We start from the raw sequence: 25987 nt of genomic DNA, 5'->3' as shown, positions 1-25987 counted from the left end.
TTAAAGTATCTATAATATAGGACTGTGTGCAAGAAATGTCATAATTTACTCTTCCTCACATTGTCGGGAAAGTTGTTATTTTGTGTCATGTACTTTCATTTCAGAGGTCTTGATGAGAATTACTGCAGGAATCCTGATAATGAGAGAGCACCCTGGTGTTACACCACAGACCCTCAGACCGAGTGGGAATACTGCAATGTGCCCAATTGTGGAGATAAAACTAGACCTGGTCTGTATTAAAGGAGTCGGGAGACTCTATACAACAAATACTACAATGTGAAAACATGGTCATGTTACCTCTGTGGACAAAATTAAAAGTGATATCAAAATCTTGCTCTTGCTGCAGAAGATTGTATTCACTGCACTGGAGAAGACTACAGAGGCAAGATCTCCACCACTGAGAGTGGATACACCTGCCAACGCTGGGACTCTCAGATACCACACAACCATGTTTATGTCCCTGAAATGTGGGAAATTAATGCCTACTTATAGCATAAATAAGACTTATAGCACAAGTACACAAAATGTGTGTTTTTGTAGTTTACCTAAGAAGAACTTGGAGGAGAACTTTTGCAGGAACCCTGATGGATCGTCCAGGCCCTGGTGCTATACAACAAATCCGTCCAAACGCTGGGAATTCTGCTCAATTCCTCGATGCTGTAAGCTTCAATAATGTCCCTCCAAAGTCTTTGTCTAATATTTAGTTTATTTATTATCGCTCATCTTTTTACAGCAACTAAACCGCCTGCATTTGTACCAGAGCACACCTGTGCTACTGGAGATGGACGCTCCTACAGGGGCATAATTTCTGTGACCAAATCAGGGAAAACTTGCCAAAGCTGGGAATCTCAAACACCTCACGTGCATTTCACGACTCCAGAAGACTTTCCATGCAAGTAAGCAACAATGTGAGAATTTTAATTACACATTGCACCTTTAAGTCTCTGAATCATTCAATTCCAGAGGTCTTCGAGGAAACTACTGCAGAAACCCTGATAGTAGCCGAGGGCCCTGGTGTTACACCTCAGACCCTCAGACCCGCTGGGAATACTGCAATGTTTCCAGATGTGAGGAACCTGAGCCTGGTCTGTATACTGGAGTCATTAAATAACCTAAACGTATTGCGTAAAATCTATCATTCTTAACACAACAATGACTTTAAGGAGATTTTTAAATATTTTAATCTCAAATGTGTAATGAGAACAAAAGATGACATAAACATACAAAATATCTCAGATGACTGCTGTTGTGGGATGTATTGAATATAAGACATGAATCAATAACTTTGTGCAGTGATGTGAAGTTAATCACCTACAGTACAGCTCAATAAAACTGATAACTGACTTCAGGAGAGAAAAAGCCCAGCTCATCCCTATCTGAACCGTCTTTCAAATAGAAGCAGAAAAATGTATACACTGCAGAGGACAAGACTACAGAGGCAAGCTCTCCACAACTTCGAATGGATACACCTGCCAACGCTGGGAGCTTCAGACACCACACAACCATAACTACATCCCTTCAGAGTGAGAAATTAGACCTTACTCAAGAGGATATAGTCCATTTAGCAAATATAGTACACTAGTCAACATTTGAAGTGGTTCAAAAAGGTTAATCAAAGTTGTCCTAAGACAAGAACAGGTTTGGGGTAATGGTTTTAAAATAACCTTTAGAAAATGTTTTGATCCACTTCAAATGTTGACTATTGTAGAAAATATGTGTTTTTGTAGATTACCTGGGAAGTATTTGGAGGAGAATTATTGCAGGAACCCTGATACATCCCCCAGGCCTTGGTGCTATACCACAGATCCATCCAATCGCTGGGACTACTGCTCTATTCATCAATGCAGTAAGCTTCACACCTGTCACTTTAAAATCACTGTGTCAAATACTGTAATCTCTTTCTAAAAGGGTACCTTGACTATGAAGACTTGTATGTTTGAATCTTTTATTTTGGCTTTTTAATACTAAAATCCATTGCTAGAAACGCATAAAATATTTCAATTAAATCCCAACATATAATACTCATTTTAAGATGTGAAGGCCGCTGTTTCACGCATTCCAAGTCAATGATAGTGTTGGGCGATATGCCCCATTTTGAGATCATCCTATCGTCAACCTGTTAGGGGCGGGACACACCAAAGCTTTTTTACGTGGCTGAAAACGCCTGGAGGACGCCGAATGCCAGTTGTTTTTTCAGCTGAGCGCCAGCTTTCTTCAGCTGAGCACTTTGGTAGCTGTGATACTTGAGCTGTGAGCCAGTTGGTTGTTGTGATAGTTGTCCCGCCCCTCCTCCACTGTGACTGGACGGCCGTGTAAGAACTGACAGTGACAAGCAGAGCTTTTCATCCAAAGTTGAATCTCTTTCAATTCTCGATGCTCAGTGTTGAGTGCGGAAAAAACGCTGAGTTTCTGCACAGAAAAAATCCACCAGTTGGCTGTTTTGAAAAACATTGCTCTTCCAATCGAAACAATTGAAAACATGCGCCGGCAGCGGCGTAAAAGCTTTGGTGTGGACGCCCCCTGATAGTATCGGGGGCAGGGCAGTAATTTACATATTTGTTTATTAGTTCATTTTTTACTTATTTAAGTCACTTAATTGGTGGACAAAAAAGAAGCAAGGGCAACACCGTCATGTCACCACAAACTTATTAAAACTGATGCCATTAATCCATGATGCCATTAACTTTACAAGTTCACGTGCTAGAAGTTCATGCCGCGCACATTCAGGTCCGAGCATTAAGTCCATGTGCATGCGAGAAGGAATCCGCGCGCGTTACAAGCTCTCGCAAAGTGAAGCCAACAAACCCTCTAATGGGAGAAAAGCATGCAATGCGCATGTTAATGTGAAACTATGATGATAATAAGTATAATAACTATCGCCAACTATCGTCATGAAAGGCCGCTATTAGCGATATGTCTGACGATTGTCAATACACAATACTATTGTCTACCAGCACAACCCTAATGGATGACGTGTAATGGTTGTCGTAAAACATTACTAAAGTTCACTATAGTAAATACTATGGTTTGTATTATAGATTTTCAGGTGAGAATGGTTTACCCCACTTACACCTTCTTCCTCCTCAGGTCATCTTATTTTGATCCACTTTCGTGTATAGGTTTTCCGTATTATTCATAATTTATGTTACTCTCAGATTCATATTAAAAGGGCTGAACAGAAGACGTTGTTTTTTTTGTATTTTTAATGAAACAGGTGTCAAGAGCACTTAAACGCCACCTACTGTCTGTGTGCATTGTTAATGCCGCCTTCTATTTCACATCATTCTACAATCTATTGAAGCCTTGTTTACAATGTTTACCTTGATAAAACGGTTGTTAAAACATCTTTCTAAAAGTCCCAAATTGCACCTTTAAGTGCTCATCTTTTTTGTAGCAACGAAACAGGATGTACTCACCTGTTCCACTGGGGATGGCGTCACCTACAGGGGCACTGTTTCTGTGACTGTATCAGGTAAAACCTGTCAGAAATGGACATCTAAAACTCCTCACGAGCATTCAATTACTAACGAGGACTACCCTTGTGGGTAAGAAGCAAAGTGATTCTTTAAATGATCTGGGGTCTCATTTATAAAGCGTGCGTGAGCACTAACCGGGTCTGGAAACATGTGCACGCCAGTTCCCATGCAAAGGTCGTGATCTTTAAATAACAAACTAAATGGGTTCTGATGATGACTCATGTACGCACACTGCAAGTGATCTGTGATTTATAAAGAAAACATTGCTTTGTTTTATAAGTCTTAATATTTTTGGCGTATGCCATTTTTGGCTTTTGTGCATACGTAGACTTTTAGTAAGAATCCTATGCACAGTTTTATAAATGAGACCCCTGATTTAAAGGGAGAAATTGATTGGTTACAAATTTTTAATTTCATACATTTCACCCAATAATATACTTATTTATTTTTATACTTTTTAAAATATTTTTCGTCAATATGTTTACTCAGTTTCACATTGTTAGAAATGCTAATGATGTTAAACACATAAAAAAACATTTTAAGAGCATCTTTATCTTAAAACAGCACATTGTACGTGTAGGAACTGAATACTTTCGCCTTCCATGTCGTCAATTTCTGGGATTTATCTTTAAAAAATCATAGAATCAGAATTAGTATATGAGGTGAAATACTGATTTAACAATTATTCAATTCTAGTGGTCTTGAGGAGAACTACTGCAGGAACCCTGACAGACGCAACGGTCCCTTTTGTCACACCACAGACCCCGAGACCCGCTGGGAATACTGCAGTGTACCCATTTGTAAAGATCCATCCATACCTGGTCTGTACTGAAGTAGTCACTGCATTACTCAAGATTTTGTTATGAAATCAAGTACGAAATTGTTATGAGATTTGTAGCCAAAAGTGCAGAATATCTGAGAGGATCTGAGAAGAATGCTGACAGGTTTTAAAGTGATCATGTCTTAAAATAAAAACACGACAGGAAAAAGTCATGACAGACATTACTCACCCTTGTTTGCTGGACATTGTTTCCTTCTGTTCTTGCTCTAGCTGTAGAAGATTGTATGCACTGCATTGGAGAAGACTATAGAGGCAAGATCTCCATCACTGAGAGTGGATACACCTGTCAACGCTGGGACTCTCAGAAACCCCACAAACATGACTACATCCCTTCAACGTGAGAAATTATCAAGATCTTTGCATACTGTAGACCGAAAGTTTTGTGCATTTTCATATTCATGATCCTACAAATTCGTCTCACACACACATAAACACACACACGCACTCAAACACACACACACACACACACAACATTGGTGGAGATTGGGGGGACACGGCGTAATTTTAGATCCAGTGTGCAAAGATCTTCATTCAACATCAATGAGATATTGTTTAAAGATTTAGTACAAGCACACAAATTGTATTTATTGTATGTAGATTACATGGAAAGAACTTGGAGGAGAACTATTGTAGGAACCCTACAAGAAAGCCTAGGCCCTGGTGCTATACCACAAATCCATCCAAACGCTGGGAATACTGCTCTATTCCTCGATGCAGTAAGCTTTGCTCCTGTCAGTCAGAAAATCTCCCATCATAAATATTCAGTTCATCAGTTATAGGTCCTTTTTCTCTTGTAGCAACTAAACCACCATCAATTATACCAGAGTTCAATTGTACTACTGGAAGAGGAACCTACTACAGGGGCAAGATTTCTGTGACAGAATCAGGAAAAACTTGCCAGAAGTGGGCATCTCAAACTCCTCACAAGCATGACAGAACTCCAGAGAACTACCTGTGCAGGTAAGAGACATTGTAATGAACTGAGCTTGAGAGTTGATCAAATTTAACTTAATTGCAAAAAATAAAATATGAATCAAAACATTTAACCTTAACAATGATGACATTTTTTGGGATGATGTCATGGAACCATAGAGTCTGAATTAATAAATTAACATTAAGACATTATTCATTTCCAGTGACCTTGAAGATAACTACTGCAGGAACCCTGATAATGGGAGAGCGCCCTGGTGTTACACCACAGACCCTGAGGATAAATGGGGATACTGCAATGTGCCTAATTGTTAAGAAAAGACTGCGCTTTAATAAAAAAGTCTTTACATGACTCAAACTTAAATGCAGGTTCTGGTACAAATCAAAGTCTATTGAAATTAGCAAGATGCTGCAGTACTACTGTATGAGTAGAAGTGATTTTAGCGATTTTTACCTTTAAGGTTGTGATCAAATTCCCCTTGAGCTTTGGACAAATAAGACATCATGGGATAATTAAAACATATTGCAAGTTAGCTCACAGCTTTATAGCTTAAAACCATCCTCCTTTTCTTTAAAAAAAGCATTTATGTTATTACGCTCTAAAAGAAGCCAGTAAGATTGCTTCACCTGAGACATCACAAGCACCGATTCATTTTCATATGAAACAAAAACAAATCCTTTCACGTTATCGTTTTGTTGGCTCTCACTTGTACTCGGTCTGAGAAGTGAGTGGATCTGAAAAGGGATAAATAGATTTTAATAACTAGATTGAGATGTTAAAAACTTGTTGCGCTATAGCTGGCTGTGGAAACAAGCATCTTTTCCAAGTATCTGAAGGATCTTAACATCAGAAAAGAATGGTTGTTTATTTTTAACACATGTCCTAAATTGTAAACTTGTAAAGAAATATTTAGAATAAAATTAATAAAAAAATCCTTGTTTATTTACTGGTTTCAAGTTAAAAACTCCTATATCCATGATGAATTAATGTCTGTGTGTTTAAGTCATTTCAGACATTTAAATGTTAGAAATGTTTTGCTGAAAGACTTAACTAAAACTGATTGGTGTAACTTCACATTTCTGTACTCAGGATTATTTTAGGCATGCTAAAATTGTGGCTTGATAATGCACAGAAACCAGCGAACATCAGGCTTTTCATGTCAATACATCAGGCTTTTTCATGTTACTATAAAATAAATATTGAACATGTTACCATTTTTCTCACTGTAAGTGATCTTGGTAAAATGAATACACCTTGCAAGTTTTTTTTAAGCTTAAAACACCCTTGTTATATTGAATAAAGTAATTTATGTTATCATGCTCTAGGAAGAGCCATGACTAAGATTTCTGGATCTGAGACCTACCTACAGAAAAACACCACATCCTTTTACTTTGTGTCTTTGGCATTCTGTCTGAGATGCAAGTGGATGTGAAAAAGTGGTTTACAACCAAGATAAGTTTTTAATAACAGTAAGACTGAGATGTTAAACTCATATTGTGTTATTGCTGGCTGTGAAAAACAAGCACCTTTGCAAAGTATCTGAAGGATCCTGACATCAGAGAGAAATAGATGTTTATTTTTACCAAATGTCCTACATTGTTTATCCTGATTTAAATATTATACAAATCTGAACCTTAAAAAAATCACTTTGTGGTATTCCTCAAGGCTCTGTTTTGGGCCCTCTCTTATTTATAATTTATTTACTCCCCCTTGACAAATTTTCAGAAAGTATGGCATTAATTTTCACTGTTTATGACACTCAGCTTTATATATCTTCTTCACCTAATTCATCCTCGCCCCACCTTCTCTGTCAAGTTGTTTGTTTGAAAGAAAAGATTTGTTATTTTCCAATTTTCTAAAATCTAAAATCTCTTGTCAATTAAGAGAAAATGCTTCCCTGCCAATAACAAGTATTTCTGGCTTTCTGCAACACTGCTATTATCCACCAGGTGGCGCACTTCCGCAACTTATAAAACCCCAGAAGTATTACCCTAGGGCAAGCAGCTGCATCTCCGTGTAAAAATTTTTTTTTTTTTGAAGAAACCTACCCATATTTTAGAGGTGAAAAAAGAGAACTAAAGGTAGAATGAAAAGTTTTTTTGTTTTTGAAAGCAGAGGGATTGTTCTTGTATTTGATATATTGTATGTTTTTATATTTAAAGAAGAAAAAAAGCTGGCGGCGAAACAGATACCATTTAAGTTGTTTGCGTGGTTTATGATTAAAACAACACATTATTTTCCATATACCGTACATTTTTGTGGCTCCAGATATACTGCTTTCCTCAAACGCATTGATTTTGTACAAACTCATCAATCTGAAAAGCGCTGTGTCCCTGATTGACCAGCTAATCTGTAGGTTGAGATTGGTCTGAATACCTCTGATGTCAGCTGGAAATGTGACGCTCCTTACCATGTTTGAAAGATTCGCTCACAATGCAATGTTAAGAGGAGTTAACTTACTGGACTCAGTGAGTGCAAGCAGGAGGAATTATGATAATTTCGGTCTTGTCCACGTCAACAGGACCAGGAAGTAAACTGTTGCTTACAATCCGTGTGTTTGTCGTAGTTCAAGAAAAGAGATTTACGTTGAAAACGATAACTTGCGTCATCGTTTACTTTGCGGTTTGTACCTTTTGCATATCGTTAACATGTACTAATACACACTTACACACCAAAGGAAATGTTAAATTATGAATTGGACCATAGTTGCTCTTTAACAAATATTTTTGGAACCATTTTTTTAAGTATACTCTGTAGTTTACATGCTTTCCCATTTGTTCTTGTTTGGGTTTTTTACATGCAATATTAGTGCCAAAATTAACAAAGAAAATCCACAGATATTCCACCAAAATTCATTGACTGATAAACACATGCAGTATATGACCTGATCCAAGTTCTTGTTGGGATAATGATTGATAGACGACAGACTGATGTTTGTTGTACTCATGTTTAAAAGATTCAGAGCCTTAGTGCTCAGTTTGCTTATCAAAGCTCTAACATGGAGGTTCAAAAGGCAGGTCTTTTATTTTGTCTTTTTCTCTTCTCTGGTAAGCCAATAAATAGTCATTTCATAATGTCCTGTAATTATTTTTTATGTTGTTAATGAACTTTTATGATTACTGACATTCATTTTATCTGGATTTGATTAATATGATGAATTCGATTACCTCCAGTTTTTGTTTCGGACTGCACTGAAGGTAAAAGTAAGATTTTATACAGTATACATTTAATTAATTTTGTTATGTTTCAGCCTGACAGTATTCATTTCAGTACCCCATAATGACAAAGTGAATTTTAGAAATGTCTGTAAACATACATTATACATACATAGTCAGGAAAAATGTTACAACTGTTCAATAGATCTTTAAGGTACAGTAATGTACCTAAAAAGGTACAACATTGTATTATGTTTAGTATACCTGTAAAGGTACCTTTATTTCAGACAGTATACCGAACCAATTTTAGACATTTAAAGGGATAGTACACCCAAAAATTAAAATTATGTCATAATTTTCTGACTCTCATAAACGTCTTTGTTCTGATGAACACGAAGAAAGATATTTTGAGAAATGTTTGTAACAAAACCGATTATGAGCCACATTTATTTAGATAGTAGAAAAACATAATACTATGGAAGTGAATGGGGCTTATGAATGGTTTGGTTACAAACATTTTCTCAAAGGAAAATATCTTATGTTAATCGGAGGAAAGAAATTTATACCGGTTTGTAACAACATGATAGTGAGTTAATGTTGAGAGAATCTTCATTTTTTAATCATCAACTCTCCATTTAAGCATACGCCTTCAGATGAAAAGGTCACAGTAAAAGCAAGACATTTTACTCAAGTGACCCTAAACTTTTGAAGGTGAATGTATTGATCAATGAAGGATGAGCAAATTTTTGTTATCAAGGAATCGCTTAAGTTGAAATCTATAATTTGGACATGACAGGGTGGCCAAGCCACTTGAACAACCAGGACCTTTATTGGTTGTAGAAAGAGTTTTAAGAGAGGCCAATTGAATAGTTTAAAACCTGACTAGAAATAGATCATGAGAAAAAAAAGACTTAACCTTATGGAGATTGTTTTCTGTGATGTCGCATACTTGTTTCTGCTCTTCAATAGCTGCAGATGAGTGTATGCACTGCACCGGAAAAGACTACAGAGGCAAGGTCTCCATTACTATAGGTGGATATACTTGCCAACGCTGGGACTCTCAGACACCACACAGCCATGATTACGTCCTTTCAATGTGAGAAATTACCACTTAATATTGATGAGATACTGTCCATTTCGCACAAGTACACAAATGTGTGTTTTGTAGTTTACCTGAGAAACATTTGGAGAAGAACTATTGCAGAAACCCCGACGGAAAATACAGGCCTTGGTGTTATACAACAGATCCGATCAAACGCTGGGACTACTGCTTTATTCCTCGATGCTGTAAGCTTTACTCCTGTCATTCTGAAATCACATTGTTAAATATTCAGTTAATGAAATAAATAATGCACCAAAAAAGTAATGTACGGTTTACTAAAGATTTTTTTTTCATTTTACAAAGAAGTTCACGTAAACTAAACAAACATTCTGTAAGTAGTGTCTACAAACAACAATTCATTGTTCGTGTTCATTGTACACAAAAAATTTAAGTAATACTGCAAAAGTTTGAGTAATGCAACATCAGCTGCAATAAGGTGCAAGTCTGTATTGGTTTGATTAATCTGTTAATTTTATGCAACTGTTATGCTGACTGTACAAATCATTTTTAAGACACACTTTTGTTGAAATAATGAAATTAAGTTCACATAGTTATAACTGGCGAAAGTGAAAGTTATTTTTTCTTATACATTTAGCAACTGAACCGCCAACAATTGTACCAGAGCTCACCTGTACTACTGGAGATGGAAGCTTCTACAGGGGCGATATTTCTACGACCAAAACAGGAAAACCTTGCCAGAAATGGACATCTGAATATCCTCACCGTCATGACGACACTCCAGAGAAATACCCATGCAAGTAAGCATCAATGTGATACTTTGAATAAACAGGTTTTGATGGAGAATAGGCATTCATTCATTTACAGAAATTGTGGGATATTATTTACTCAGCTTCACATTGTTGGGAATATTTTGTTTTAAGTTGCACTTGCAATATTCATGACGAACAAACATAACCAACTGTATTGACATTAAAAAAGATTAATAAATGCTGATAAACTGCATTGCTCAAATAGTTAATGTTATGCATTTACTTATGTTAACAACTTTATAGTAAAGTGTTACCATGTTAATCAAACAATGGCAAAAAATTTTTTTTACATTTTGTTTACGTAATCCGATTTTTGTACATGAAAACTATTCCAACCTGTAAACATGAAAAGCACTGTTTATATATTTATTTTTTGGTTCAAAGTGAGGGTATTTTTCCATTTGCATGCCAACATTTATGTGTAATTAAATGCAATTAATGGAAAGATTCATTAATCAGCAAAGCATGTGTTAAAGGTGCATTGTGTAATATTTATAAGGATCTCTCGACAGAAATGCAATGTAATTTACATAACTATATTATCAGTGGTGCATAAAGACCTTACAAAATGAACTGTTATGTGTTTATTATCTTAGAATGAGCCGTTTTTATCTAAACACACAATGGGTCCCCTTACATGGAAGTCGCCATTTTGTGCCGACATGTTTCTACAGTACTACAAACTGCGTTTGGTCACTACTGTATTTTCTCTTAAACAACCACATGTTTGTCATGTGGCAGCTACTGAAGCTTTTCTATGCGTTTCGGTGAACGGTGGATTGAGCCGTTGGTTGCAATTCACAATCTCTGCACCTTTTTGTACGATTTGTACGATTTTAAAATTTGTAGTGCAGCCGTAGTTATAGTATACTGTAAGAGTTTATAGTAATTCAATTAATAATTTATTTCAGAGGTCTTGAGGAGAACTACTGCAGGAACCCTGATGGTAAAATAGCACCCTGGTGTTACACCAAAGACCTTGAAACCGAGTGGGAATACTGTCATGTGCCCGGTTGTGTAGATGAACCTGAACCTAGACCTGGTTTGTATTAAACCCTTTTTGGATGGGGCTGGTATAACAGGGCTAAATGGAGTAATGTAACTTTACCACATGGTGTCTGCAATATTAATGGCCACTTTGCAACGACTGGAAATCTTAGTAAAACTATCACTATTTTATACTGTATGTTTAAATGCAAACTATGTTCGTGAGATATTTTTATAGGTTTAATTAGAAAAATTTACAAAATGTATAAAATGTACATGTAAAATGTTATTGGAATAAAATAATTTCATAAAAAGATATACACGTTAAATACTGTAGATTACAGCAATAAAGTCATCTAAAAGCATTATCCTGGTAAAGAACTGTGCGCCAGTGATATACATATTATTTAATATGATGTGTCCATACTGCAACAGTCACCTCTGTAACGCTTTATTATGGAACAAAGAAGTGACATTCGATCATCAACGGATGTTGTCACTTGTGTCGCTGGAAGCAGACAAGCTTCCACTGCAATAAATGAAATCGCTATGGCACTTCTAGTGCATTGTGGTGTGAACGGGGCTTAATTGGACATTAACCAGACCAGGCTCCACGGGGGGGGGCAGAGAGGGTCTGGCCCACCCAATCAAAGTCACTTGCGCTTTGCGCTTCGCACTTGCGTTTCAGATCGTTAAAATAATAATATTAAAACTATAGACATGTGAGATTTAACCCCCCCAATCCGACCAGCCCACCATCACTTGGCTCACCTTTTCAGCTCATATCTGGAGCCGGGGCTCCAATTAACTATCAATTTCTCTTGCCTTTTTTGATAATTACTTTAAAGGGTGTGTGTGTTTGTACAGTTTAGTGGCATCTAGTGGTAAGATTGCAAATTGCATCACGGCATGTTGTCGTCTGAAACAACGTAGGGACAAAATGCACTCTGTACAACAGTTTGTCTGTTAATGGCCCCTGTAGAAACATTACGGTGACTACCATGTAAGGGGACCTGTGTATGTAGATTAAACGGCTCATTCTAAGGGAGTGAAAACAATAAAGTTCATTTTGTAAGATCTTTATACGGCACTGATAATATAGTTAAGTATATTATATTGCATTTCTGTCAAGAGATCCTTCTAAAAGTTATGTGATGCACCTTTAAAGGCAGAATGCATGATTTCTGAAAAACACTTTGGAAAAGGGAGTCGGGCTGAAAACACACTTGTAGCCAATCAGCAGTAAGGTGCGTGTCTACTAAACAACATCGTTGCCTGGGTTGCATATATGTGGGACGGGTCTATTAAAAGAAGGTCCAGAGTCTATTGCGGTAGGGGCATGTTTGTTTAGGTGATTTGAAATAATGTCAACATTGGCTTTCACAGATCATGGACCCTGCCTTTAAGAGTTTTTGCTCTATATTGACCTGGAGGTTACGCTAGCCATTTTAATATACTGTCTATACAGATGAATCAATGATGGGAACATTTGTTTCTAAAACTTTCCATTGTAGACACAATAATGATTCGAAAATACAAGGTCATTTTCGTAGCCAGCCAACTCGAGAGATCGAAGTATTTGTAGGTGATAGAATGTTGTTTGAGACGATCAGTTAACAGTGATCAGAAAATTTCTCATTTACAGTTACAGAAAGGTTAAACAACTCACCATTATTTGATGGGTATTGTTAATTGGGATGTCACACTCTTAAATCTGCATCAGTTCTTCCTGATCTAGAAGACTGTATTCACTGCAATGGAGAAGACTACAGAGGCAAGCGCTCCATCACTGAGAGTGGACACACCTGCCAACGCTGGGACTCTGAGAAACCCCACAAACATTATTACGACCCTGCAAAGTAAGAAATGAGTGCATACTAACTTGAAACATAAATAAGATAGTCTTTTTAGTACAATCGTTTTTATGTAGTTTACCAGAGAAGCACTTGGAGGAGAATTATTGCAGAAACCCTGATGGACAGTCCAGGCCCTGGTGCTATACCACAAATCCATCCATACGCTGGGAATTCTGCTCTATTCCTCGATGCAGTAAGCTTCACTCCTGTCATTCTGAAAGCACTGTTACAAATAATCAGTTTATCAATTATTTCTTCATCTTTTTCTTTCAGAGACTGGACCACCTGCATTTGTACCAAAGCACACCTGTGCTACTGGAGATGGAAGCTCCTACAGGGGGATCATTTCTGTGACCGAATCAGGGAAAACGTGCCAGAGCTGGGAATCTCAAACACCTCACGTGCATTTCACGACTCCAGAAGACTTTCCATGCAAGTAAGCAACAGTGGGAAAATTTTTAATCACTGGTTTTGAGAGAAAACCCTGCTCCTGGTGTACTCCTGGTGTCCTACAGACTTCAGTTTCAACCCAGCTCCAATACACCTTTCTGTAATATCAAGCAACCCTGAACAGCTTGATTAGCCGCCCCAGCTGTGTTTGATTAGGGTTAGAGCAAAAATCTGCAGGACGGAGCAGGGTTGGAGACCCCTGATCTATGCAAGTGAACAAAATAAAACTGTGCTAATGACGTTTGGCTATTAAAACGTCTTACCTGGTGTGCTTTTAAGAAACTAATTTGCTTGTTGGAATTATGATTATAAAGATGAGATAATTAACATTATTTACTCACCTTCACAGGAATGTTGATATTTTTCTGTAGAACAAAAGGAGACATTAAGGTAGCGTGCACACCAAAGCGTTTATGCCGACGGCCAGCATATTTTTTATTGTTTCCAATGGTTTTTAAAAACACCAACAGAGAGTTTAAAAATGTTCTACTTTGGGTGAAACCCATTGAAGCTTAGCTCATCAATGTCACTTCTCACCCAGCCATCCAATCACAGAAAAGAAGGGGGGGGACAAACATCACAACAACCAACCGGCGCATCGTTGAACTACTGATAAACAAAGCAGTAGTATCACAGCAACCAAGGCGCTCAGCTGTAAAAAAAAAAAAGCTGGCAAGCGTCTACAGTTGGCATCATCCACTGTTTTCAGCCACGTTTAAATGCTTTGGTGTGCACACCCCCTTAGAATGGAAAGCATGGTTTTGTGTGACCAATTTTTTGAATGTTTTAAAATGATTACATTTCAGAGGTCTTCGAGGAAACTACTGCAGGAACCCAGATGGTAAAAAAGACCCCTGGTGTCACACCACAGACCCGGAAACCCCTTGGGAATTTTGTAATGTGCCCAGATGTGAGGATCAACCCAAACCTGTTCTGTACTGAAATCATTAAGTAGTTCAAAATTGTTACATAACATCAGACTCTTGTACAAATTCATGCTTTTTTAAAGTATGAGAAAGTGTTTATTTGGAATTTTCATTAGCTTAATCTCCAAATTTATAATTGAGGAACTCAAATGCAAAAGCCCCTAAACACCACCTCTGTTAAAAATTGAATGATATTAACCAACATGCTTTTGACACCTATATTTTATTCCATAAAATCTACTTAATCCCACCCTCAGGTCATTGAAAAAAAAGACAAAATTGACTTAATGCATCAAATATAAATATACTGATGTGATTGGACCTTTGTGTGACTAAAGAAATCCTGAACAGTGATAAAAATGCTTACAGTAGGTTGTCTTAACAAATTTAACATCATTGGCATTGAAATGCTTATTGTCTTTAAAATTGGCCTATCAGATATTTTTGCTGTGCGAGTTCAACCCGTAATGTATTTTGCATGTTTTGCAATCACACTTTTGATTAGAATCTTTTATGTTTATATCATTTTAAGTTATAGTAATATCTCACATTTCCTGATTTAAATTTGTATTAGTCTCTCTTCTTTAAATAAAGTTTGACCCTCATTCTTCTAGTAGTGACATCGTGGGATATTGGCTATGCTGATGCCATGAAACCTGGAGTGTACATCTGTTTAACTTTGTATTCTTGACTGAATAAAAGAAAACTGATAATTCTTTAGCCTAAGCACAATCATACTGTCAATTCAATCCAATGGCCCAATGGCATGTAAATGTACAACTTTATTTAATATATATTTTTTAATTATCACTATCATGTACATACACACGCACACACACACACACACACACACACACACACACACACACACACACACACACACACACACACACACACACACACACACACACACACACACACACACACACACACACACACACACACACACATTCTGGTTTCCATGTTTTGTGGGGACATTCCATAGACGTAATGCATTTTATACTGTACAAACTGTATATTCTATTCCCCTTACCTACCCCAGTCCCTAACCCCAAGCATCACAGAAACCCTTCTCCTACTTCACATTTTCAATTAACATCTTTCTGTTTGATTTATAAGCTTGTTTCCTCATGGGGACCTCAAAATGTCCCCACAAGGTCACTGAAACAATGGTATTCCTATCTTTGTGGGGACAAAAGCATTTTCATCAGTAAGGTGATTTCTAAGTGGGCTATTGACACAAAATTTCCACCAGATAGCCATCAAGTCAAATATTGAATTAATACAAAGAAATCAGAACATTTAAGTATACAAGTTGAGTCATAATAAATAAAGTGAAATGACACAGGGAATAAGTATTGAACACACTTTATTTAATACTTTGTAGAAAAGCATTTGTTAGTGATTACAGCTTCTAGACACCTCTGGACCATTCTTCCACACAAATGGTCTTTAAATCTTGAAGGCTACTTAGGCCTCTTTTATGAACTTTGATCTTCAGTTCCCTTTCAGTCGGTCACTACGACGTCACGTCGTGACCGACGAATTGGGAACTCGCTTAGAGAGACCAATCTGCTTTTAATACTACTAAAACACCAATGAACTTGGCATTGAGATATTTGCATAATGCTGGCGCCGCCCCGCCAGGTGCATATATAAGCAGCAGGTGCAAATAGGGAAATTAGCTTTTTATAGCTTCGAAAGCCGGCAGTATCTGGTACTGAGAAGCTACTTTACTCTGTTGGGATTCGATTGCTGAAGTTGGTTGGACTGGCAGTACCACAGCGGACGCTTTGCTTATTCCATGGCTCTGCATCTGTTTGTTTGTTTTGAGTTTAGTGTGTGCGTTGCCTTTCCCTGTGCGCATCATCAACTGAGCATCTGAGTGAATTTCCCTAAAAGAGTGATACGAGAGAGCTTTGTGCCTTGTTAAAGGCAGCCACTCTCTCGTATATCCGGAGATCAGCGTCCTTTTCAGGATGGCTTTTCGTCCGTGCGATCTTGGGTGCGGCAAGTACATGGGTCCGAAGGACGGTCACAAGCGTTGTCTTTCGTGCTTGGGCATCGACCACGCAGAGGCAGCGTTTGCTGGGGGTAAGTGTTCTCACTGCGAGAACATGTCCCTTGTGGATTTGCGGAGACGGTTGTCTTTCCTTCGGGAAAAACGCAACCCTCGTCATGCGAGTGCTGAGCGCCGCCACGGGGCAGCTGTGAAGCTCTCAAAGGACGACCTCCGCATCACTGTGCTGAGCCGGTCGGGGGATTCGTCCTCCTGCTCTCAGCCTCCTCATCCACAGCCGGTTGATGTGCCAATGGAGACTACAGCGTCGTGTTCTACAATGTCTCTAGAATCTGTTGTGTCGCCCTCCGAACCCACAGAAGCCGCAGCATCCGAGGGTGGGCCTCCTCCCCCTGACGTGGACCCCGACGCCCTTCCTCCCTCTGGTTGGGTTGGGACGCCGGAGTTCGATCCAGAGATGGTGGCCGTGCTCGCTCGAGCGGCGGAGACCGTAGGGTTAGAGTGGGTTAACCCCCCTCAGCCCGAGCCGTCCCGCCTGGATGATTGGTTCTTGGAGCTGCCCGGGTTTCACAACCCTCTCCGCCGGTACCATTCTTCCCCGAGGTGCACGAGGAGCTGACTAGAACCTGGAAGTCGCCATTTTCAACCAGATTACGGCCGTTTCAGCCCTCCCCCCTCACCTCCCTCACCAGCGGAGCCGCTAAGGGTTATACGGGGATCCCCCCCATGGAGCGTGCGGTCGCGATGCAACTGTGTCCGGCCACCGCTCCCTCCTGGAAGGACCGCCCAACCCTCCCCTCTCGTGCTTGCAGACAGTCGTCCGGTTTAACGGGCGCTGCCCACCGGGCATGTGGAGAGGCGGCTTCAGCCCTGCACGCAATGGCGTTGCTGCAGGTTCACCAAGCGAAGGCCTTGAGGGATCTGCACGAGGGAGGACACGACTCGCCTGTCCTTTCGGAGCTCCGGGCTGCCACTGATCTGGCTCTTCGCGCAACGAAGGTGACAGCGCAGGCGATTGGTTGTGCCATGTCCACGATGGTGGTCCAGGAACGCCACTTATGGCTATGTCTGGCGGACATGTCGGATGCGGAGAAGAACAAGTTCTTGGACGCTACAGTGTCCCAGGCTGATCTATTCGGTGAGTCTGTGGAGTCTTTCGCCCAGCAGTTCTCCGCCTCCCAGAAGCAGACGGAGGCGATCGCCCAGATCATGCCCCGGCGCAAGCGACCTGCATCTCGCCCTCCAGCCCGGCTGCCCCGTCTGCTCCTCGCCGAGGGCGCCCTCCGGCTGCTGCCTCCACCCCCCCCCACGCTAGAACATCTTCCAGGCCACGGAGGGGGAACAGTCTTCGGCAGCCCGCCCCGCCCGCCCCACCCGCTTCCCGTGGCAAACGGAAATCGAAGCGGCCCTGAGACGGGCGACCTGGATTTGGATGGGATCACTCTACGGGAGACGGTGATGGCACCGCTCCCTCCACTGGTAGAGTTGGCCGTGTGGAGAATCTTTGGTTTCGCTTTGTTTCTGTTCCGCCGGCTTCTCAGCCGGCACCCACAAAACCACAAAAAGAGTGCATTCCTATTCCTTCTCCAGGTCTCCAGAGGATCGAGAGAGATGTGAGCGGGCATTCACATGCTCTTCCTCCCTCTCCTCTATCGCCAGCGGGTGTCCTGAGGAGTCCGAGCTCTCCGCTGAGGAGATTGGACCACCAGCACCCTCATCGGAGTCTGCGCTCTTCGCTGAGGAGACCAGACGACCGTCACCCTCAGCGGGCTCAGGTCAGTGTCACACACACACATACTGTAGATACTTATGCTGTCACAGCAGACGTACCGGCAGTACCACCTGTCTCGCTTCGCCGCCCCACCACGGGTACACCGGTAGTGCCATTAATTCCCCTCGTACGGTCCCTGGGGGCTTGGCTTCAGCTTCCCAGCCCGTCTCGTTGGGTTTTACGCACTGTCCGCCTCGGTTACGAAATACAATTCAACCGGCACACACCCAAATTCTTGGGCATTCGTTTCACCACGATGAAAGCTTCCGATGCACATGTACTGCGTGCAGAGGTCGGAGTCCTGCTGGCGAAGGACGCGATCGAGCCGGTCCCTCCAACCGAGATGAGGTCGGGTTTCTACAGCCCGTATTTCATAGTACCCAAAAAAGGCGGCGGGTTACGACCGATCTTGGATTTGCACGTTCTGAACAAATCTCTTCAGAGGAGGTCTTTCAGAATGATAACACCGAAGCAAATATTCAATTAAATTCGCCCCCAAGATTGGTTTGCGGCAATAGACCTGAAAGACGCATACTTCCATGTGTCCATTCTCCCTCGTCACAGACCGTTTCTCCGGTTTGCATTCGAGGGCCAGGCATACCAGTACAAAGTTTTACCGTTCGAGCTGTCTCTCTCTCCCCGTGTGTTCACGAAAGTAGTGGAGGCGGCGTTAAAACCCCTCAGAGAGAGCGGTGTTCGCATATTGGCTTACCTCGACGATTGGCTTATAATAGCGCATTCTCGGCGGACGCTTTGCGAGCACAGAGATTTAACACTTCGGCATCTCGCCCGTTTGGGTCTTCGGGTCAACTGGGAAAAGAGCAAACTTTGCCCCACGCAGAGGATCTCTTTTCTCGGTATGGAACTGGACTCGATCGATTTATCGGCGCGTTTGACAGAAGAGCGCGTCCAGTCAATTCTGACTTGCCTCGGTTCATTTCGAGGGAAGAATGCGGTCCCGCTGAAACAATTTCAGAAGCTCCTGGGACATATGGCAGCGGCCGTGACACCGCTCGGGCTGCTCCATATGAGACCGCTTCAGCGTTGGCTTCACTATCGAGTCCTTAGGAGAGCGTGGCGCGCCGGCATCCATCGTGTAGCTATTACACCTGCGTGTCGCCTAACATTCCCCCCGTGGTCGGACCCCGCGTTTTTCAGGGCCGGTGTGTCCATGAGACAGGTCTCTCGGCATGCTGTTGTCCACACAGATGCGTCCGACACGGGCTGGGGTGCCACGTAGGACGAGCTTACGGCTTCGGGGGTGTGGACAGCACCCCAGTTGCACTGGCATATCAATTGCCGAGAGTTGTGGGCGGTATATCTGGGACTTGTACGCTTCGCTACGGAGCTGCGAGGGAAGGATGTACTAGTACGCACCGACAACACTGCGACCGTTGCGTATATCAACCGTCAAGGCGGTTTGCGCTCCCGTCACCTGTCACATCTCGCTCGTCATCTCCTCCTTTGGAGTCAGAAGCATCTGAGGTCCCTTCGTGCCATTTACATCCCGGGCTCGCTCAATACAGCGGCAGACGCGCTTTCTCGAGCTGCGCACCCCGGCGAATGGCGACTCCACCCCCAGACGGTCCAGCTAATTTGGAAGAAGTTCGGTCGTGCGCAGATAGATCTGTTTGCATCGCCGGACGATACCCACTGTCACCTATTTTATTCACTAACCGAGGGCAGCCTCGGCGTGGATGCATTGGCACACAGCTGGCCTCGGGGGATGCGCAAATACGCATTCCTCCCAGTGAGCTTAATCGCACAGACGCTGTGCAAAGTCAGGCAGGACGAGGAGAGCCTTTTACTGATCGCCCCTTACTGGACGACCAGGAATTGGTTTCCAGAACTAATGCTCCTCGCGACAGCCCCTCCCTGGCGGATTCCCCTGAGGAAGGACCTTCTTTCTCAAGGAGGGGGCACATTATGGCACACGCGCCCCGACCTGTGGGATCTCCATGTGTGGTCGTTGAGCGCGCGCAAGGTTTAGGTGACGCAAAGCCTCAGGACCTCAGACCAGCTCTTTGTTTGTTATGGTGGCCAGCAGAAAGGGAAAGCTGTCACCAAGCAGAGGATGTCTCATTGGATAGTTGATACTATCGCCCTGGCTTATAATCTTCAGGGTATTCCTTGCCCCTTTAATTTGAGAGCGCACTCCACACGGAGTGTTGCCTCATCTTGGGCTCTCGCTCGTGGTTCCTCGCTAACAGACATCTGCAGAGCTGCTGGTTGGGCGACACCTAATACGTTCATTAGATTCTACAGTGTTCGTATCGAGCCTGTATTCTCTCGTGTTCTTTCCTCATCAGGGGGAGCACGGAGAGCAGTCTCGCAGGTCGGCTTGCAGCCTCCAACTGATGCTTCATAACTGTGTCAGTATGGAAGGCCTTCAGAGCAAAAATGCGTAATGGTTTGAATTGTTCTTCCTTGCCTTTGTTGCGGAGCATTGGCTGTCAGCCTTTCACTAGCTGTATCCTCGCGAACCTACTTGTTTGGCTCGGGCTCCACATTGTGTCCCACCGGGTTCCTTTGTGAGTATTTTTCCGTGGGGTTAATCCTACCAGCCCACGTTTCCCTTAGCAGAGAACTGCTTTGCTTACACAGCCACGGCTGTCCTTATTTTTATCGTCCACTATTTTATCTTAAGAGGGGCGGTGGCTTCCGCAACGTTCCTATCCCGCTCAGGTAGGGCGCTTCCCAGTCGCTGGCACTTCTGTGGGGTTAAAGGAACATCTAGTGCCCGGCCTTTCTGCCCTATCCTATTTCTCCATTCCCTAAGGGGATTTGGAGGGTTTTTCTGCAGACACTGGAAGAGGTCAGCCCCTAGTGGCGTTTTGGTAGGGATTCCCAATTCGTCGGTCACGACGTGACGTCGTAGTGACCGACTGAAAGGGAACGTCTCGGTTACGGATGTAACCCTCGTTCCCTGAAGGAGGGAACGGAGACATCACGCCCCGTTGCACAGGTGCTGCCACCTGCTGTTACGGCCGGTCACACTTTCCGGCTTTCTCAGCGAAAAAGAAGCTAATTTCCCTATTTGCACCTGCTGCTTATATACGCACCTGGCGGGGCGGCGCCAGCATTATGCAAATATCTCAATGCCAAGTTCATTGGCGTTTTAGTAGTATTCGAAGCAGATTGGTCTCTCTAAGCGAGTTCCCAATTCGTTGGTCACGACGTGACATCTCCGTTCCCTCCTTCAGGGAACGAGGGTTACATCCGTAACCGAGACGTTCTCTCCATAAATTGTCTATGGGCAACTTGATTTTCTTTCTTTGAAACCACTTTATTGTTTCCTTGGCTTTGTGTTTGGGATCACTGTCTTGCTGATATGTCCACCCTTTTTTCATTTCAGTTTTCTGGTAGAAGGCAGCAGATTTTTATCCAGAATGTCCCAGTGCATTTCTCAATTTATCCTACCTTCAATAAGTATGCCAGTACCCCTTGCTGAAAAACAGACCCAAACCATGATGCCTCCACCCCCAAACTTAACTGTTGGTATGGTGTTCTTGGGGTGGTGGGCAGTGCAATTTCTTCTCCAAACATGGTGTGTAGAATGACTGCCAAAAAGTTCAATTTTGCTTCCACATGACCATACTATAATCTACCAATAATCCACAGGCCACTCCAAATGCTCTTTCGCAAACTTTAACCAAGCCTTAACATGCTTTTTGTTCAGCAATAGTCTTTCTTGGTGAATGTGCATGGATGGTTCAGTGCATTGCTTATATTTTTCTTTGAAACAATAGTACCTGCTGATGCAAGGTCTTCCTGAAGTTCTGCCCGAGTGGTTCTTGGCTCTTGGAGAATTTATTCTTTGGACTGATTATTCTTTGGACTCCTTGGACTGGGATTTTACGTAGAGCACCTGAACGTGGCCGGTTTATGGTGAAGTGATGTTCTTCCCATTTCCGGATAATGAGAAGCCTTTATAGGCCATCAATTAGGACTAAAGCAGCTGATATCAAATAGTACTGATAGGGGGCAGGGTTTTTCTCTCAATACTGACAGATTTCAGGTGATCTCCTGGCTTTCTAAGTCATTTTGCACTGTGTTCAATACTTATTTATTGTGTCATTTCACTTTATTTATTATGACTCAACTTGTATACTTAAATGTTCTGATTTCTTTGATGAATTCAATATTTGGCTTGATGGTTATATATATATATGCTGAGAGGTCATGTAAATTCAAATTTTATTTAATAAAAATGTTTTTAATTACACATTTGATGTGTGTTGTCTTGGTCTCAGTCTTTTACATTTACTGTTGGGTGACTTTATGTTCCTCCTTAGCTGTGAGTCAACAGACACTGGACTGAAATGGTCACAATAAATCTTGAAATGATGATCTATTAAAAGTGAAATCTGTCAAAACTGGAGTGGTCTCTTAATTTTTTCTGCAGCTGTACATCTGTATACACATATATATTGGGATAAGAAATATACTGTATGCAACCCTGGACCACAAAATCAATCAGAAGTTGCAAGGGTTTACTAGCAATAGGCAGGATCAGGAAAATTATAGATTTTTATGCCCAGTACTGCTGCTCCCTAAACCCTGAATATGGAGTTTGCGTAGGGCACCAACTCCCTTGGGGGCACCAAAAAAACTTTTATTTAGTATAAATATGAATCACAACAGCATACATACAAACTATGTGACTTTATATACAGCACTTTGCAATGAATGCAGTAAGCAGATGATGTGACACCCCATGCCAGCATCGGCCGTGCCCCCGCCACCACCTGACTGCAGATGATCAAATGTGTGTAAAATGGCTGATTCTGTGGTCTTTTATCACAAAGCAAATTTATCAAATGTTTTTCAATAAAGCACTTGTGTCTTAAGATCTGCTAACAATTACTTACCTAATACAGGCAAAAATTTGTACATTTTTAATTACTTAAAATTAATGTCATTCTATTTCTGGGGTGTAACTAGACATGTTGTTGTCCGTATACTTTCGAAGAAACATTGGGGCAACCTAGAATCACCCGACACACCACTATTTGTTTTTTATAACCTTGAGTTCAATTTTATTAAACAAATAGCTTAATGTTACGTAAAACCAAATAAAATATCTAAACAAATATCTAGTTCTGATAAATCACATGATCAGAAACAGTAATGGTGGGTTCAGTAAATATTGACTAACAAACATAACAGTCCATGTATTGATTAAAAAATAAAACTGTATAACATCATGTGTGCTTTTGGGTCCACGTCAGGTTTATGCTCCTCACAGGTAACGCCGATGCCTTGTGTGAATGTCTTATAAAGGGCAATCTTTTCTGAGCCTCCGTGTTACGTTGTAACTAAATATTTACGGAGGCCTCTGTTAATGAATAGCAGTCGGAATAAGAGGTCAGCCAGATTAGATCACGTCTCGTAATCTCGTAATTTATTATTAAGATCCGCAAGTTCGTTAACAAGTTTTCAAGAACTGTTTTGTTTTTGTTTGTATCGATCAACTAAAAAAAGAATTTCTTCATGACTGACATTTTTCTTACTGTTTTTTTTTTCACGTCCATGTGTGGGATAGATATTTTATAATTAAAATTGTAATGTTTTGAGTTCGATAACATGCTTTAACGTCTTTTTTAAACTTTCAGTTTAGGCCAGTCAAGAATGAGTTTGAAATTACGTGCTGTTCAGACTATTTCATGTTTACCTATTAGAAGGTTTATGATTGGGTTAAGAAAAATAGACGTCATTCTATGTGACAACGCATTACTTTACGGAGAGCTTACGACCTACTAGCTATGTTCTGCCTTAAAGGAACACGCCCACATTTTGGGAATTTAGCTTATTCACAATATCCCCCATAGTTAGATAAGTCCATACATACATTTCTCATCTCTGTGCGTGCTGTAACTCTGTCTGACGCAGACCCTGCTAGCTTAGCTTAGCACAAAGACTGGAAGTGAATGGCTTCAGCTAGCAAATTGCTCCCAATAAGTGACAAAATAACGCAAACATTTTCCTATTTATGTGTTGTGATTTGTATAGTCACACCGTGTACAAATAACAGTCATATGACACACAGCTATCTTTTAACAGTATACGTACAGGGAACTATATTCTCAGAAGGCGAAGCACTGCTACTTGGGCGGAGTGATTTGCACAACTCTGACCGAACTCTCTGCTCCTCACCAGGGGGCTTCTCGGGTGCTGCAAATAGGAAAATGTTCGCATTATTTTGTCACTTACTGGGAGCAGTTTGCTAGCTGAAGCCATTCACTTCCAGTCTTTGTGCTAAGCTAAGCTAACGGTGGCTGCGTCAGACAGAGTTACAGCACGCACGGAGATGAGAAAGGTATGTATGGACTTATCTAAGTCTGGGGGATACGGTGAATAAGCTTAATTCCCAAAATGTTGGCGTGTTCCTTTAAGAACAAATGGTGCAACCGAATAAAGTTCAGAGTTAGTTATAAACTAGCTAGTGGTTAGTAAGCCACTAGTTTGGACTTTACATACCAGTTTAAGTAAGAACTTACGAACGACTGGTGCAACCCTACCCTGGATACTGCCTACTAGCAGCTGCATGTGTAATTGCATGTTGTCACAGACAACGAGTATATATGCGGAAGTATTGTATATATGAAAGCCAATGCGTAGCCAACGGCTTCGAGGCTGCGTTGTAGGACCTACTCACAACTAGCAACGCTTTCCTGACAATTTTTTTGACAGCGATCTATATTTCCGCTATTATGCAGTAGGTGGCAAACTTACCCAACTTAAAAAACCTAATACCATATACAGATTAAAAAGCAGTAAATACTCCATTAATGTTTTGATCATCGTTCTAAATCTGATCTCTAACAAAAGTCCTTAACAAAAATGCAATTATATTAACCTTTTGCTCAAAATTTTGTATTTTTAAAAAAACCTACCCATATTTGAGAGGTTATAAAAAGTAACAAATAAAGATAGAATGTTTTTTTAAGGCCTTTAAAATATTGAATGTTCATATGTAAAAAAGAACATTTTCTGGAAGGCATTCTTAATTGGCTGTTGCACTGCTACTGTGGGTTACTCACAGTTAACTTAAACTTGTTGATGTGATGCTGTTCATTGAAATCAGAACCAATAATGGTGGGTTCCGAACAAAGTTCAGGATAAACATAATAAGACCTGATAAATGTCCTTGATAGGATAATGATTGATAGATGACTGCACTGTGATGTTTGTTGTACTCATGTTTAAAAGATTCAGAACATCAGACTCTGCTGAAGTTTGCTCATCAAAGCTCCAAAATGGAGATTCAGAAAGCAGCTCTTTTATTTGGTCTTTTCTTCTTCTCAGGTAAGCCAATGAAGTGTTAATCAGAAATGTTTCTGCTAACTTTATACTGCTGTAAATTAAATAAACAGATATTTGATTAAATTAATGCTTTTGATACTTACAGTATGTTATCTAGATGTGATCAATATGATGTATTCTGTTACCTCTAGTTTTCTTTAGAGAGTGCATTCAAAGTAAAAAAATACAATAGGATCCTTAAACATCTCACAGTCTTCTGAATGTGGAAGTTTTGTTGATGTACATTTGTCTGGTTTAATCCTGTGTATCCAGCACTGTAGACAAGTAAGTTGTATAAAAAGGCAATTTATAAGTTAAATCATGAAGGTCCCATTGAGATACATTAACTCTGCTACAAGGGAGTCCTGGTTAAGATAGGAAGCACAAGACAAAAATT

At 41.0% G+C, this 25987-nt stretch overlaps 2 protein-coding genes across 6 annotated transcripts in view; both read left to right on the top strand.

Annotated features, from left to right (window-relative positions):
- Positions 1–25987, top strand: part of LOC135738295 (apolipoprotein(a)-like) — a 166139-nt gene that overhangs the window by 8025 nt on the left and 132127 nt on the right. The window contains exons 14-24 of one of the 3 annotated variants that reach the window (XM_073811349.1): positions 105–229; positions 350–467; positions 541–659; positions 734–896; positions 964–1085; positions 1397–1523; positions 1728–1846; positions 3377–3545; positions 4173–4297; positions 4528–4654; positions 4915–5033. In XM_073811349.1, coding sequence (XP_073667450.1) covers positions 105–229; positions 350–467; positions 541–659; positions 734–896; positions 964–1085; positions 1397–1523; positions 1728–1846; positions 3377–3545; positions 4173–4297; positions 4528–4654; positions 4915–5033 — 1433 coding nt within the window. Of the gene's footprint in view, positions 1–104; positions 230–346; positions 660–733; positions 897–963; positions 1086–1396; positions 1524–1727; positions 1847–3376; positions 3546–4172; positions 4298–4527; positions 4655–4914; positions 5034–25987 lie in introns of all 3 variants that reach the window. The other 2 variants (XM_073811348.1, XM_073811350.1) reach the window with 2 other exon arrangements.
- On the top strand, positions 8199–15209 carry LOC135738300 (plasminogen-like). 3 transcript variants are annotated; one of them, XM_065256269.2, is made up of 10 exons: positions 8199–8295; positions 8422–8445; positions 9373–9499; positions 9572–9690; positions 10101–10263; positions 11187–11317; positions 12986–13121; positions 13193–13311; positions 13392–13554; positions 14375–15209. In XM_065256269.2, exons 1-10 carry the CDS (start codon positions 8247–8249, stop codon positions 14508–14510), a joined length of 1167 nt encoding a protein of 388 aa, XP_065112341.1. In that variant the 5' UTR covers positions 8199–8246; the 3' UTR covers positions 14511–15209. The 3 variants fall into 3 exon arrangements, with proteins under 3 accessions (XP_065112341.1, XP_073667453.1, XP_073667454.1); XM_073811352.1 differs by lacking the exon at positions 8422–8445 and having other exon boundaries at positions 8200–8295; XM_073811353.1 differs by lacking the exon at positions 8199–8295 and having other exon boundaries at positions 8332–8451.

This window comes from Paramisgurnus dabryanus, chromosome 12 (genome assembly GCF_030506205.2).
Source record: "Paramisgurnus dabryanus chromosome 12, PD_genome_1.1, whole genome shotgun sequence".
Classification (NCBI taxonomy): domain Eukaryota; kingdom Metazoa; phylum Chordata; class Actinopteri; order Cypriniformes; family Cobitidae; genus Paramisgurnus; species Paramisgurnus dabryanus.
Note: the sequence above shows the minus strand (reverse complement) of the source record. Positions and strands in the feature narration are given on the sequence as shown.

Excerpts from the sequence above, each read along its gene's own strand:
- LOC135738300 (XM_065256269.2), top strand. The coding sequence starts at position 8,247 with ATGGAGGTTCAAAAGGCAGGTCTTTTATTTTGTCTTTTTCTCTTCTCT. Across the intron at positions 9,500-9,571 it reads CATGATTACGTCCTTTCAAT|TTTACCTGAGAAACATTTGG; the intron begins GTGAGAAATTAC and ends TGTGTTTTGTAG. Across the intron at positions 13,312-13,391 it reads CTGCTCTATTCCTCGATGCA|AGACTGGACCACCTGCATTT; the intron begins GTAAGCTTCACT and ends TTTTTCTTTCAG.